The sequence below is a fragment of the Pinus tabuliformis genome, chromosome X (genome assembly GCF_031772625.1).
Source record: "Pinus tabuliformis cultivar Carrire ecotype Pingquan chromosome X, CPIR1, whole genome shotgun sequence".
Taxonomy (NCBI): domain Eukaryota; kingdom Viridiplantae; phylum Streptophyta; class Pinopsida; order Pinales; family Pinaceae; genus Pinus; species Pinus tabuliformis.
In genome coordinates this window covers 31,760,421-31,777,604 of record NC_142308.1, presented here as the reverse complement: position 1 = coordinate 31,777,604, position 17,184 = coordinate 31,760,421, and the positions used below count along the sequence as shown (strand labels likewise).

The following is a 17,184-nucleotide window of genomic DNA, read 5'->3' as shown; positions in this document are numbered from 1 at the left end:
AGATTCTTCATCTCAGTAGCTAAATTCTAGTGAATCCGCGAGAAGGAATCTTTGAGATTTCCGGGGTTCTGAATTTTGACCAAAGCAGAAAGGGGTCAAGTTTACAGTCATTTTTCACGATTTTTTGCCAGGAATTCAATGGTGTAGTCCTTTTCTTCAACATAGGTGTGAATTTTGAGGCCATCTCTGGAATTGGAGGTATAAGGTGTCTTTTGTACATGCATGTAATTTGATTTCGCTGAAGATTAATAAAAGAGACCTCTCCACATTGAGCAAGTTCTGGAGATGTAGCCCACACTGGGTGAAGTCTATTACCAACTTGTTTGTGTCCTTTCTTTTCATGATGTCGTTTATTTCTGAATTTTTAATGTGTATGCATCTGATGGTTACATACCCTTTTAAATGCAATTCTGTATGCATCTTTGAAGTGAAAAGATGCAGATCATTATTATTTTTGTTAATGGTTTTAGCTAAAAAACATGGGTATATTTCATTAAAGAAAAAATGAATGCATTTTTAATCTTTCAACAATAATTTAAATATGTTGTTGAGAAGTAAAGTGGTTATGTCATGAAGATATTATGCATAGAAAGAGTGGGAGAATTCACTTCTAATGGGTTTGATTTATTATTACAAAATGAATAATATCGAAAGGCAATTGATAATGAGTTACGATCCCCAACAAAATAGTGTGGTTGAGCGAAAGAATAGGACAATCGTTGAGATGTCTAGGAGCATGTTGAAAGGGAAAAGTCTTCCAAATGCCTTTTGTCCTGAAGCTTATGTTGTTGTATCTATTTATTTTCTTAATAGATGTGAACGACCAGTGTGAAAAATATGGGTCCATATCAAATACAAATTGGAAGAAAATCTAATGTTGCTCATTTGAATGTCTTTGGTTGTATTTCTTATGCTCATTTTCTTACTGAAAAGGGGTGAAAAGTGGATGATAAAAGTGTATATTTTCTTGTAGATTCAATAGCTCATGTCGTTTTCTAAAACACAAGACAAGAATCTACTCTACTTTCAACAACAGAAACCAATAGATCGATGAAAACAATAATCAACAAGAGGAAGAATATCAATCACACATAACACAATATTTCTCTGGGGAAAGCAACTGCTCAAAACCCTGACTATCTATATTGCATTAATCAGAAATCCAAGATGAAAATACAATGTTTGTTCTCACTAGAAAAATCCATGCACAAGTATAATCAACTCTCTGCTTCACAAACCCACTCTATCCAATAGTTAGCCAATTCTATTGCCTGCCAAGCCCCTATTTCCTTGCGCAATTCCTAAGAGGATCAACCCATATTTAATTGGGAAATCCTTCTTCCAAAACTGCGCAATCCAAACTTAGGTCCATAACTGATTGCATGCATGATTTGTACAACTTGGAAAATCATACAACTGATAGTAAATTGTCCCTGCACTCTAGTCTCAACTGGATGTTTCTATGAACTCGCATGCATGAGTTTCTATTGAGTGAATCTCCAGTTAGCTGGAGTAGCACTGAGGATGCACCAACTCACTACTAAACCTCTACTAGTTCCTCCAACAGTTAGAACTTAACTGACCATAACTCAATCAAACTAAGTTATCTAATTACAACTCAAATAAACTCATCCTGTACCCATAAAATATAGGAATCACACATACATGACTACAAAAAGAATTCCAACTCAAAATTCCTAAGTTAATAAATTGATTTAAACTTAATTAACTATTTACAAGTTGCTATGAGAATACAATTCGATTTTAATTCAAGGACAAATTATGGAATTTTTTGTTGCCATTTCTCAACAAAAATTGTGAAATGAATTTTTATCGGCTATTATGAGGAGAAAAAGGTTTATAGATTGTATAATCAACAAATTGGAAAACTATTGGTACATCGTGATGCATTTTTGGATAAAAAATAAAAATGGAAGTGGAATCAATGTATGCAACAAGAACATCTAAGAGTTATTGTATAAGAACATGAATCTTCTATTTCTAGAAATTTACTAGTACTCCAAATGCTTCTTGATGGATGAGAATTGGAGATTCCAAGCCATTAAGTCCTTGATGTAAAAGGGTTAAAAGAAGGGGTCTTGACTTTTGGGAATAATTTGTATTCTTCTATGTAAATAAATTATATTTTCCAAGTTGATATATTTTATGAGTTTAGAACTAGATGATTCATAGGTTTAGAATTATGGGTGTGTGTTATATTCTTTCCATGACTAGTCGCACAAGTGGGGGAGCGATAACCCCCCTTGTTCGTTGTGTTAGGTGCAGCCCCCCCTGTCAGGGGGTTTCAGGGGAGCGATAGCCCCCTTGCATGGGATCCGGGGCAGTGCCCCGGTAATTTTTTTTTTGGACCCTATATTAGGTGAACGGACCTACCTATGGTTTTGTGCATAGGTTTTGCACATGGTTTTGTGCATGATGGTTTTCTGCCCATGGTATTTTGTAGATCCGATCAAGGGAACTAATTATGTTCTAATCCAGGGTTAATGGATTAGAGTTTATGAATGCTTCGACATGTATGTATATATATATATATATATATAATGTTGAAAAGAATATAATGAAAAATCAATCTGGTAGTCCCGGTTTTGGGATCCAAAGGAAATCTCTGTGTATTTGTTTTATATCCTTGTCATTGTTGATTTTTTGTTTTAAAACATTTTCTGCAGGTAATTTCTGTATAGGGTTAAAACCTACATAGAAAAGGTATGGATAGGTAAGACTTTTTCCATAAGGAAAAAACAAATCTACCTTGAAAAGCGTGAGAGATAAGTGAATAAATCATGAGATATTTGAGGAATAAATCATGAGAGATTTAGGGAATAAATAATTGAGTGATTGGTCTGTAAACTATGGTACGTATTCCACTAGATAGTTTGTCAGAATAAATCTAATAATATTATATTAAAAATCTGAAATTTTACACTATTACAATTTTATTAGATTTTTCTATCTTTAGATTTACTGTTAATAGTGCATGCATGTGAATGAAAATTATGGAGAAAATAAAGAATGAAAAAATAAAAGATCACACACACATAAGGCACTATACATAGTCTGGGAAATTCTTTAGGGAGAAGACCTATCTAGAAGGTGAGGCCTCTCCACTCTCTTTCTCTGTCTAGAAATATGGATGTAAGTGAAAAGAAGTATGGCTTGTGGCACATGGGCTGCTATAATGCACAAATACTCTATGTATGCTCTACCTCCTATCCATCTTAGATATTTTTTCTTAGACACGAAACGACTGCACCCAAAAGAATGGAATACCTCTTCCTCCTAGTGATCGGGTTATAACACATCTCGATAGCCTACTAGTGGTTAAGTTTGGCTACCTCAACTCTTAACCAGAGTTACCATATAGAACCTTCTAGAGTCTTTTGCATCATAATCAAGTGGATAGTCGCTTTTCCATGAATAATGGGGGTTGATGTGGCATCCTCTCGAATTATGGGTGTGAAAACAAGAATGGCAACTTTTGAGTGGCACAACTTTCGCGTACAAACTTTGATTAACTTACGTCTTGTGCTATTGGAAATATATTTGTGTGTAGAATAGAATAAAAATGTGGACTTTTGTGACAAATTTTTACCCCCAAAATACGTCGTTTGGTGTCTCAAAATGCTCCCAGAAGGTTTCAAACCCTGTTTTGCCAAACTGGGTCCCGTAGGTAAAACAATCTCGTGAGTTGATTCCTCCATTTTTTCCACTCTGAATGCATTGATATGGATAAAAAACAATATAATGATCAAATCTGAATCAAACCTCCCCATTTTTTGAGGCTTTTGGTCCCCAAAAGCTTCTACTAAATGAGGTGAGGAAATTTTTCCAATAGTAGAAAGCAGAAAATTCAATTTCCAGTAGCAGTCATCAAAAAACACTCTTGAATTGTGTGATGATTATTCAAGTTAGTTCAGAATAACTATTTTTGTGTTCTATTTTGTAATATCCAAATCATTTCTGGATAATATTCCATTTTGTAATAAATTTTATTTTAGATCTAGATATTCTTGAATTACACTCTATAAGTATTTTGTAGTTTAGATAAGGAAGGGTTGAACCCTTGTGATGATCTAGTGACACCATTGTAATACTCTGAAATATTTTTGAAGATAATCAAAGGATTTTGGCTTCATTCTTAACAACTTTTGTGTCCATCTGATTTTTTCCTGTTTATTCATTTATGTTTTCCATAATTTAATTTTGCATATGTTCAAGGTAACATAGGAGTTGGGGTAAGGCTAGATTGAGTATGAATCTCCATGACATCCCACTACAAAATTATATTCATTAAAGAGATTAATTAACTAAATAGTCTGTTTAAGTTAATTCATCTATATCTTTTAATGGTTGCCTTATGTCATCTCTTGAACATATATTGTTTGGTTGTAGAATTTTTCTCCACACATCAACTGTATTTGATTAATTAAATATTCAATATGGATGTTTGATTATGATATATTTTCTTAATTTTTGCTTTCAAACTCAACTTAAAGATTTATCCTGTTATGAATGAAAATCAACCTTTTGAGTTTCTCAGAAATATTTAGATTTTACAAGTGTTAAAGGTTCAATACATTGGTCATCCAATTCAATTAAACCCTTACTTAGATGTTTTGGCACAATTTCCCAACCTAGAACTATGTTCAAAGATACAACATCCCCTATTTCACATAAAGAACCTCTAGATCAACAGTTGTAGGTAAAGATGTGGGAGTCAAACACTTACAAGTATTATATCCATTGTTGTTAAAATATCTTGTCCCACCCTACCCTCTTCACCCAATTGCCAAAAAAAAATCTCTAAATAATGTTTATCATAAGGGTAGTAAAAGAGGGTTGAAACACTTATGTGTAGGAAACACAAGTAAACCCATCGAGGCACTGAACAGGCTTGCTGGTAGCAGGAGTATGCTTATGTGGTACTAAGACACTTCGTTGGGGCTATAGACACTCGCTGGAAGCGAAGTGATGTCAGGTAAAAGAGGTCATTTATATCAATGGATGTATCCTTTCTTTAAACTTCCTATCTGTACCTCTTTTGTCACTCGCATGGGATAAATTTAATATTAAACAATTCCCAAAATCTTGGATTCATGGTTTTAGACCTTGTTTACTTCAAGTACTTATCTTTTTAGAACTTATATTGCTTGATCTATTAATGTGGGACCCATGGGAAGCATTTTAATGTTTGAAGGCTTGATATGATTCACCATTTCAACCTTTTGGTAAATTTGAGCTCATTACCTTTTAACTAGAGATAACTTCTTCTTCTTTTTATGTAGCCATTGTTGTGGCAAAATACCAACCCCCCATTTTTACTTTATTTTCTTCATAATAATAATGGGGACCCTCTATGTAAATTTTGGTCATTACACTTCCTGTATGCTTTTATTTTTTTATTTTTGTGGTTTTACATTTTTCTCTATTTTTCGCTTCAATTGCTTCAACGAGTATGGTTTCTCGAAAGCTTCCCAACGACTCTAATTTTGCTAAATTTGAACTTATAGTTTGAAAATAATGCTTACCCAAAATTTGAGTGATTTTTACTGCCTAAACCCAAATATGTACGAAATGTATATTACTTTATTTTTTGTAAATTTATTTAATATCAAATATACAAATAAAATTATTTAATTAACTTATTTGATTAATTTTAGTTAATTAATTTTATTCGATATCTATTACTCAAAATTGTCTCAAATAAAAATATTATAAAATTTCGGAATAAAAAAATAACAAAATAAAAAATCTATCAATTAACCCTACCTTATCTCATCTTGAATATAATTAAAAAAAAAAAAAGGATTCTTATGAATTTATACCCTACCTTATCTCATCTTGAATATAATTTATAAAAAATGGCTTCTTATAAATTTATACCCTACTTTATCTCATCTTGAATATAATTCGAAAGAAAAGGCTTCTTATAAATTTATACGTTCATATTTACATCAAATTAAATGAAAAGGTAGACCAGATGTAAAGGGAGCTTAATCTTTATAGGAGAGCACATTCTCTTAAAAAAAAGAAATAATCTAGCAGAAACCCTTACATTTACATTAAAGTTTCAAAAGTCTTGTTGATCTGAAAATTTACAGTATGAGCGTGTGAATTATAGGTTTATCTTATCTCATCTTTAATATAATTTAAAAACAAAAAAGCTTCTTATAAATTTATACGTTCATATTTACAACAAATTAAATGAAAAGGTAGACCAGATGTAAAGGGGCTTAATCTTTATAGGAAAGCACATTCTTAAAAAGGGAAATAATCTAGCAGAAAACATTACATTAAAGTTTCAAAAGTTTTGTTGATTCTGAAAATTTACATTGTAAGCGTGTGAATTATAGGTTTTTAAAGTTATTGATTTATGTTCTTAGGCTATGTATTTTGAAATAGCTAACATTAAAAGATTATGTTATATGGTGATTGTGCTTTTTGGAAATAAATAACTATTTATTTTTTAATTAAAATTTATAAATATGTATATAAAAAATTATTATTTATATATATTATGACTTCACCTTATGCCAGGTCACATTTCCACAAATCCTAAATTGTAAAATGTTTATGGAATGAATTTGGCTAAGGGAGTCCATGTTAATAATATATAATCCAATGAATATCAATTTAGTTCAATGAATGCCACATATGCATGTGTTAGAAAATTAAGATGCGAATAAAATATAATTTAATGAATATGAATTTAGTTTAATGAATGCTATATGTATGTGTTAGAAAATTAGGTATTGTATATGACATGGGGTTTTACTCAATGCACTTATGACATATTACCTTCGTTTATGGTATACTAAACAATACCTTTAATTTGACTATATATTAGAAAATGCCTCTAAAAAGCACATTATTTAACTCCCTACCGATAATAACCCAATGCACTTTCCCAATTTAAAAACCCCTACTTTCATTAGATATCATTGTAGGTATCTATTTTTCCGTTAACATATTTTATACCCATTATATTTTTCATTAATTTTGAGCTTCACTTTTTATGCTTGCCAATATAAAAACTTTATATATCCCCTAATATGAACCTACTTCATATGGTATTGCTGCCTGAATAATGTGCCATGGCATATGGAAATATAATTTATAAGTATCGAATTTAAATTTCATTTAACATTTTATGAGTTAAAATGATTATAAAGCCCCGAATTTGAGTTAAAAAACAGAGGCGTCAAATTTTAGATGGAACAGTTCACTGCATTATTATAAGCCAACACTATATTATTTATTTTTATTTTTTTTCCTCTAAGAAGTTAGCACCGATAAAAAAAAGTGGTAGTCCTTCAAAATCTCTCGTGCATGGTTGATATTGTCTCATGAGGAGGGATCATAAAATATTCCTAATAAATATATTTATACAGTTATTAAAAAACTATAGGAAATAGTTGAGTTGCAATAGCATAATTGGATGAGAAAGAATTTTGTTAATAATGTTGTTTGTGTTCAAATTTTATCAGGCTGCTAAGTAAATGGGTTGGGAAGAAACCTGTGACTTTAAAAAAAACAAAACAAACCAGAAACCACAGCGAACAAGATAGTCAGATTTTAGCTCAGGAGAAATTAGGAAAAGACTGATCTGAACTTGAGATTCACTAAAATAGTTACACAAGAAGATCAATGTGTTGTGGTTGGTCTGCAGCAGCTACATCCTTGGAGACCTTGAAAGAAGTGGTAGTACTAGGAATGCTGGGATGCGTTACAGTGACCGGATACTCCCCAAAATATCCTGAGAAATTGAAGGTCCCGCTCTCATCAGTGAACCCACTGATATCCATGGTACTCCATTCTGACATCAATTTGTCCACCACATCGCCTGTGGGAAGGTTGGTGAAATTACTGTCTGTGAGACACATCCTGTAACATCCGTAGGGATGCAATGCCGACCACATAACGATACCATTCACAGCTGGGTGAGAAAATGCTTCGCGCAATACCTGTTCCAAGTACTCTCCCTGTTACATTAAACTTTATGATCAGTTCAGGGTGGTTTTGAGTTTTAATCCATATAAATTATAGAAATTAGAAATCTCACTTGTATTGGAATAATTTCTATTTGGGATATTAGAAACAAAGAAAGTTAGCAACTAGGTTTATTTGGTTGAAATTGGTCCATTAAGGGATTGTAAATTTGGGAATATTTTAAGAGATAAGGAGATAAGTTAATGGTTTGATTTCTCTATAATTTCTTGAAATTTGCAATCCAAATAAAAATGCCAAATTACAACTATTAAATCAAACAATTGACCTAGCTATAGCTACTGTCCATCCAAGTCAAGGAATATGTGGGAATCTGACCATTATGAAATAATGTGATAAATCAATTTTTTAATCCCCTCTTGACAATTTCCCGAAATTTGCAATCCAAATAAAAATGCAGATGGAACCAAACAATTATTAAGTCAAACCATTGACCTAGCTACTGTCTATCCAAGTCAGGGAATATCTGGGAATCTGACCATTAGGAGTTAAAGAAATAAGTTAATTGTTTCATCACTCTTTTGACAATTTCAGGAAATTTGCAATTCAAATAAAAATGCCAGATAAGAACCAAACAACTATTAAGTCAGACACTTGACCTAGCTACTGTCCATCCAAATAAATGTCAGACTGGAACCAAACAACTATTAAGTCAAACAATTGACCTAGCTACTGTCTATCCAAGTCAAGGAATATCTAGGAATCTGACCATTAGGAGATAAAGAGATAAGTCAATTGTTTGATCACTCTTTTGACAATTTCAGGAAATTTGCAATCCAAATAACAATCCCAGATAGGAACCAAACAACTATTAAGTCAGACAATTGACCTAGCTACTGTCCATCCAAATAAATGCTAGATGGAACCAAACAACTATTAAGTCACACAATTGACCTAGCTACTATCTATCCAAGTCATGTAATATCTGGGAGTCATGTAATATCTGGGAATCTGACCATTAGGAGATAAGGAGATAAGTCAATTGTTTGATCACTCTCTTGACAATTTCAGGAAATTTGCAATCCAAATAACAATGCGAGATAGGAACCAAACAACTATTAAGTCAGACAATTGACCTAGCTACTGTCCATCCAAATAAATGCCACATGGAACTAAACAACTATTAAGTCACACAATTGACCTAGCTACTATCTATCCGAGTCAGGGAATATCTGGGAATGGTAAGTCAATTGTTTGATCACTCTGTTGACAATTTCCGGAAATTTGCAATCCAAATAAAAATGCCAGATCCGAACCAAACAACTATTAAGTCAGACAATTGACCTGGCTACTATCCATCCAAATCATTTGCAATAGAAATAAGAATACCAGATCCAAACCAAATAACTATTAAATCCAACAATTGACCTAGCTACTGTCCATCTATCCAAATCATTGACATTCATGGACTCTGCAGTTAGGATCAGCAAACCAACAGAAACAACTTACCTGTTTGGTTTGGTTTCCTGTATTTGTAATATCGACTTCTGTAAGCCAGATTGGTAAACCCTTAGAGCCCAATTTGTCCAATACGGAGCGCATGAATGGTATATTGGGCTTTGAAAAATGGGATTCCAACCCTATTCCTTCCATGAGCAATGGCTGGTTTATGTCACTGAGTTTCTTCAGATATGCATCAGGTATGGTCTTCAAGTCGTTGCAGGCCTCGATTGTATTGTAGTCGTTCATGAACATGGGGGTGGATGGATCCAATTGCTGAGCGAGTTGGAAGAAATTAGTGGAGGCATTGGGTCCTAACATGTCTTCAAAGAATGAAAAATGAAGCATCTCGTTGCTTACATCCCAACTGAGAAATTGACCCTGGTATCTTCCCACCAGTGAACGAATCCGAGTGTCCACCGCTTCTTGGAGTTGCTGGGCATCGAGGCTTTTTACCCATTGTGGAGTATACATCGGATCTTCCCAGAATATGTTATGACCACGGATGGATATGTTGTTTGTTTTGCAGAAGCTCACCATATTATCAGCGTCTGTATAATTCTCTCTTCCTTGCTGGGACTCTGTGCTGTACCACTTCAGCTCGTTCTCGAACGTTGCTACGTTGAAACGTTCCACGAACCATTTCTACCATTGAAAAAATCCCCAGCAAAGTTTCACCGTGAGGAAGGTTAGATTTTTGTTCAGATGAGTAATACAGGAGTATTTTAAAATCAAGAATATATTAAATAATTACTCTGTTACCCTCGGTTTTATTCAGAGATATTTTCCAAATCTACAATTGAGAAAAAAATAAAAATACTGTCAACAAATCCATTATAATTTACTAAATTAGAGGTAAGAAATCCACCTGATAAGCATCATTGCCCAATATGGTCTTGGCTATGGCGGATCCAATGGGGAAGTCTCTCCTGGTTTGATTGATGAATAGCTTGGCTTCTTTCAGGCTCTGCCCCGTACTGTTGATAGGATGAATGATAAAATTTCCCTTGCGATTCTGTTTATTTTGCAGGACCATAGATTGTAAAATTGCAATTGATTTGTTAGTTGCATATAGATTGGTTTGCTATGAAAATTAAGTAGCATCATATCAAATTTCTGAACTCAGAAGTATAAAAAGTGAGGACTAATATTCTAGGTAATCTCTAGAGTGTTCTAGATTCTGGCTTCTATAGTGAGTTTTTATAAGAATAATTTGATATTTGCATTTAGAGTAAATAGGATTTGATGCATAATTATATTACTTATTAATAAATATAGTTGATATAGTTTATTTGGGTTATTGAAAATGATGTGTAAAGATAATTTAACTGTAGATTTTAAAAATATTTAAGAATCTGATTGGATTTGAAACATATAGTAGAGAAATGCTTGTGTGATTAATCATATCATTAGGATTGAAGTGCTTTTTGGATTAATCATATCATTAGGATTTGGTGGAAGTTTCTAACCAACTAATGTGGTTCAACCCCTGGACAAGGTGGGAAGAAACCATACAATCTTCATGAATAAATAGCAGGGATGCATCATTGCTCAAGGTTCACTGTTAAATAGCAATGGTGCATCCCTACTATTTATTCATGAAAATTGTATGGTGATGAACCATATTAGTTGGTTGGAAATACCGACCAAATCCTAATAATGTGATTAATCCAAAAAACATTTTTCCAATCTATTTTAACTAAAGTAAATTGATACAATTTCTAAAAATATTTAAAAATCTCATCCGAGTAAAGTGAATTGTTTGAATTCATCGGAATTTGCATTCTAAACATATCAGATTCTACAATATTTTCAAACTTACCATACAAAATAATAATAATTCATGGCTTCTCATTAGCCCAGTTGGACTATCCTATTAAATAGTTACCTTTTCAATACTGGTTTCCTGTTGCCATTGCCACTGGTCTACACTGAATGGCTGAAATGACACGCTATCCAGCCAGATTTCTACTCTCGTATCTGGGCTCTGCCAGAGATAAATACTTCTCCATTATCATGACAGTTCATGCCAGAAAATTGGAGTAGGGCATGTATAAAATTCATCCATCCAGGAAATGCTGTAGTAAAATCCCTTGTTTAGACAATTTACCTCAAAGTATAATGTGGCCGATTCTGGAGAGATATCTAGATTAAGGCCTCCTTTGAGCAGAGACCAGCAACCAGTGCGTGCAACTACAGTCCCGGCGCAGTTATACCTCGTGACACCTCCACTCCTTGTAGCTACGGTGGCTTTAACAACTGCACTCGAAGCATTTTCTCCACCGATCTGCAGCCACGCTGATCAAATATCCAACATTGCTAGTTAATTCGCTCATCCAGCCAGCATACACTCATGCAGAGTGCAAGGGAAAAGTAATTATTATTATTACACTCATGCAGAGTGCCAGGGAAAAGAAGTTGTAGTAGTAGTTGTTGTTGTTGTTGTTGTTGTTATTATTATTATTATTATTATTTTCTAATTTTAAGTTTATTTTAAAATGTAAAAGTAATTATTATTATTATCTTGGTTTAATTTTAAGGCCGCCTTTAAAATTTGAAGTAAAAATTTTTCTAGTTTTGAACCTGTAATTTTTTTTTAAAAATACATATTTTTAATCATTAAATTCATTCAAACTGTATATAAAAACTACAATATTAACAAGTGAGGTCCCATTCAATATGTAACATTACTTTTTAATTAAAAATATAAAACTGTTAATTAAAAATGATATGTATATATAGAACTGTTAATTAAAATAAAAATTATATATATATATATATATATAAAAGTTAGATATTAGTGTGTGGAATAATTTACAATGCTTTTTTTAATTATAATAATAAATAATATTTGTTATGATTGAGTAAAGTTGATAATGATGTTTTTTTCTAATTATCTAAATTAATGCATCTAAAATTTATTAATATATAAATAATTAAAATTATTATTATTATAATTATTATATAATTTTTAAAAGGAATTATCTTCTCTCATTCTCAAGGTCATAGTAACAAGTGAGTTCCCATTCAATATGTAACATTACTTTTTAATTAAAAATATGAAACTATTAATTAAAAATGATATCTATATATATAGCGTTGTTAATTAAAATAAAAATTATATATATATATATATATATATATATATATAGATTAGTGTGTGGAATAATTTACAATGCATTAGAAATTTTCTTTTCTTAAAAATAATAATAATAATAATAAATAATATTTGTTATGATTAAGTAAAGTTGATAATAATGTTTTTTCTAATTATCTAAATTAATGCATCGAAAATTTATTAATATATAAATATTTAAAATTATTATTATTATTATTATTATTATATAATTTTTAAGGGAAATTATCTTCATTTATTCTCAAGGTCATAGTGAGAGTGAATAAAAAAATCTTTATAGACACGTAGAATTGCTATAAATAATCCCAATTGACATTATTATTAATTAAAAATAAAATTTGATAAATATAATAAATTTAGAAAAAATCATAAAAAAACTATTTTTTCATCATTATTATTATTATTATTATATATATATATATATATTCCAAAAATTATTATTATTTAAAAATAAAAATAAAAATTAAATTTATATAATTGGGCTAGAAAACAGAAGAGGGGTCGGACAGTATGGAAACAAAGGAGGTAGGGGAAGAGGCCGGGGACAAAGAGGAAGGGGTAGAGGAAGAGCAGGTAAACCTGATAAAAAGACAAGAAGATCCATAGATAAGAAAGTGCAAAAAGCAGAAAGGGCCTACAGTACTAATACCAACCCAGAAATCAGAAGAATAATACAACATATGGAAGAGGAAGCCATCCAGGCACAATCAGACTCTGAAATGGAGGATTGGGAATTCCTTCTTCCTGATCCAGGTGATACTAGGGGTAGAATGACCCTGTTCAAGCAATCGCTGCATATATATTGGGTAATGAAGAGGTTACTGGCGAAGGCTATAGAACAAGCAGCAACCTAAGGAGTGAACTGAAGACTATACAGACTACCTTGGAAATGCAGGACAAAAGGTTAGTGGAAATTCAGAAGCTGATAAAAGAAGGTCAGTCGGATACCAGAAGTGGAGCGGAGTAGCAGGCGGCAACAGAAGCCCCATAATGAAAGATAGGTACCAATTTTGATGGGTCTACAGAGTCCAGTTAATTTCAAAATTCTTTTTGTACTAGATAGGGAAAGACGATATATACAGGCATGTAGTGATAGAAACTGTCATGACTGTGCAGTCTACTTAGCATGGGTTAACAGAATATGGACATATTATTTTTGGTTAGCTGTAAAAAACTTAAGGTGAACAAAAACTCGGTTTCCCCACATGGCGGGTTAAGTCCACCCTAACATTATGTTGTTTGCTTCTCAGTAATAGAAAAAATGAGTACCTCCGCAGTTTAAAAAAAAAATAAATTAAATTTATATAATTTTATATTAAAATATTAAATCTAAATTATACGAATGAATGATAAATTAAATTTATATAATTTTATATTAAAATATTAAATCTAAATTATACGAATGAATGAATAGTAAAGGTAGAAATTTTTAATTCAATATAAAGGTTTAAATAATTTAATAAAAAAATATAAATCAAAACTATCAATATAAAATTTTAAAATTTTATATTGATTAATAGATTAATTTATCATAATTATTTTAAACAAAATTTTCCGATACAATGGGATAATCAATATCAATAAAAGGAAAAAGAAACTTATAATAATTATAGTTAATTTTATTTATATATATATATATATATATATATATATAAATTTTCTAGAGAAATAGCATTAAAAAAGGTTGGAGCTATATCATTAAGAAAAAGTTAAATGAAAGATATAATGTTTATAATGGATTTGGAAATAAGTGTGAATAAGTGAATTTTTAAATTAGAGTAAGAAAAACTTTTTCATTAATTTAATAGTTTTATATAAATATGAGATTTGGAGATTCAATGTTTTTAAAATTTTAAGAATATTTAAAACATATAACCTCAAAATTAAAAGAAATTCATTTTATATTATCTTTTTTATATAAGCAAATCTATCTCCATAAAAACATAGTTAGGTCTAAATATTTTATTTATAGAAATTAGTTAAAGAACATGGAACTAAACCATTGGATTATAAAAGAAAAGACTATTTTACAAAATAAAAATAATATTAAATCAAAATTTAAAGATAAAATGTGATATAATAAAAACTGAAATTGCTTCTTAAAATTGTTTTTAACTTTAGTCAAAACCCCAGCATGGGTGGCATAAGGATGCCAGTCTTGGCTCAACTATTAGGGGACAAATGAAGAGATCATCTTGGGAAGCAAGGATAGTGTCAAATATACTATCACCTCCAAATTTAAGGATAAGCTACGGTTTGATGATGAGCTGGAGGGTAAAAGGAAGCTAAGATATTATAAGGAGATGATCAACCCTACCCTTCAGAACCAGAATTATCTCTCTTTTGACCAACTCGAAGAAAAAGATGAACATATCTAAGATTAAAACTAATTCTCATGAGCTTCTAAGTGAAAATGGGTCGTGGTCTACCCCCAAGGTCTACTCCTAAGACTCCGTGGGACTATAGAATTTGTCAGCTTCGCTATAGTAACATGGTGGAGGATGAAAAACATTTTTTTTTTAAATTGTCCGGTTGTTACTCACATCAGCTCTCATTTACCTAATATGTATCACACTTCCAATCTTCTTGACTTGTTAAGTCAACCCAACTATAGTGATCTTGGTGCTCTTATTTTCCTTCTCTTTGAGTACATAAATAAGATACTAAAGAATTACAATTAAATTTTTATTCTTCTTAAAGTCTCATAGACAACATTAGTTTTAATGAATGTTATCATCATCATCCACTTTTATATATATAATTTTATAAAATATATTATATATATAATTTTTATATGTTTATCTTTATCTTTATATAATATAATTAAAATTAATTAATATATTATCATCGTTATATAATTTTGAAAAAATCATAAAGTTATTCCAATGATTCATCCATTGGCTGATTGTACCATGTAAGCCAATGTCCGGGCTTGAAATGATGTTACCTGAAAGCGAATACATCAGTCCTTGTGTTACATTGAGATGCTGCGAGGGTGAATCATAGCTGTTTTGTCTTCCACGGGCCACCAAATACTCGTTCCCATCCTCGTCCGATCGAATTTCCAGCACACTGCCTCCAAAAGGGCTCCAGCCATCCAGTCCACTGTTGCATTCCGGATTCGCAACAATCCCTCCGCCGTATGAAGATGGCGGTGGCTGTTTCTGGCACTGTAAAATATACAGCCACACCCAACATATATCAAACTATAATACCAATATCCCTCACCACATGCATAAATATAAATATGATCGAATATCTTCTTGTTCTAAGAGTTTCTCTCCTTCATTCATTATAAACTGCTGCTCTCACCTCTGTTGTAGCGAAAGAATTGTACAGGGGTCCAGTACTGTTGTCTGAAACTATAAGAAAAACAACAGCAAAAAAAATGATGTTATAAGTAAATTTTTCTTGCTTTTTGTTTGAATAATAAATATCAAGTTTTATGGAATTGTCCTGTTATAAAGTATTATGTAAATTATAAGATTCAAGATTTTAAGTGTATTAAACTCATTAAAATAACAGTGTTGAAAAACATTATGTAAACCATTTTGTTATGAAATATTATGTAAATCTTAAGATTTATAATTCAAAATCAAAACAAGATTAAAAAAACATCATGTAAATCATAAAATTGAAGCTTCAAATGCTTATAAATTCAACAAAAAAAATACCAAACTTAAACAATAATATTCAAGAAAACATTATGTAAACCATAAAATTCAAAGTTAAATACCTTAAGTACACTTAAATCCTGAATAAAATTTACAAAACCATATATATATATATATATTCCATACCGTCGGCAGAAGCTGATCTCAGCTGTCCCAAGAACACCAGAACTATATTGAAACACACCAGCAGAGCGTTTAGATAGTGGGTATCCATAGCAATATACCTGAGACAAAGCTGGCAATTCAATAAACGAATATTATACATGTAGAGTGATAGGTATATATGAATTGATAACACTACTCACCTTCTGCAAGAAAAACAGAACAAACTTGGCCAAACTTGGCTACAGTTCTATAGCCTTCACTGGAATTTTAGTTTGGTTGGCATTGATCACAACCCATATAGCTTTATATATACATCTACACACGAATAAAGGGATCATAATTAAAAAAAACTAACTGGCAGTGAGTGTAGCCCAGGGTTTGCAAAAACCAGAAAAAGGCATTGAGCACATTCCAGATGACTTTACATACATAAAATGAGTGGCAGTACGTGTAATCCAGGGTTTGTAAAAAACTAGAAAAAAACAAGCACTGGTTTGTAGTGGAGCAGCACTAAGCAATAATATTACGAGGGGTCCAATAATAATACGAGGGGCCACTGGAGAGATGGATGAATGCAAGCATGCGTCCGGAATGGAGGAGAATATTGTTTTGATCATCATCATGCTTGTCTGCCTCACATTAAAATGCTATTCTATATTTCTGCCACTTTCTCGTCCACTCTTACATGTTTGTTTTGTGTGTTGGGAATACGTGATGCAGCTTCCCATTTGCAGGAATTGGGTATCAGTTAGAGGAGGAGGCCCCTCTACCTTGTTCTTGCCCAATGGATGTATTTTGAGAATT

General features: G+C 31.7%; 1 protein-coding gene across 1 annotated transcript; it reads right to left on the bottom strand.

Moving 5' to 3' along the window:
- Positions 1–7,649: 7,649 nt before the first annotated feature.
- LOC149138177 (endo-1,4-beta-xylanase 5-like) lies at positions 7,650–16,705 on the bottom strand. The gene is made up of 9 exons (XM_089450273.1): positions 16,581–16,705; positions 16,402–16,499; positions 15,914–15,963; positions 15,549–15,771; positions 11,576–11,763; positions 11,354–11,452; positions 10,334–10,480; positions 9,475–10,110; positions 7,650–8,000 (listed from the first exon to the last, which is right to left on the bottom strand). Exons 2-9 carry the CDS (start codon positions 16,487–16,489, stop codon positions 7,650–7,652), a joined length of 1,782 nt encoding a protein of 593 aa, XP_089306399.1. The 5' UTR covers positions 16,490–16,499; positions 16,581–16,705.
- Between the last annotated feature and the right edge of the window lie 479 nt (positions 16,706–17,184).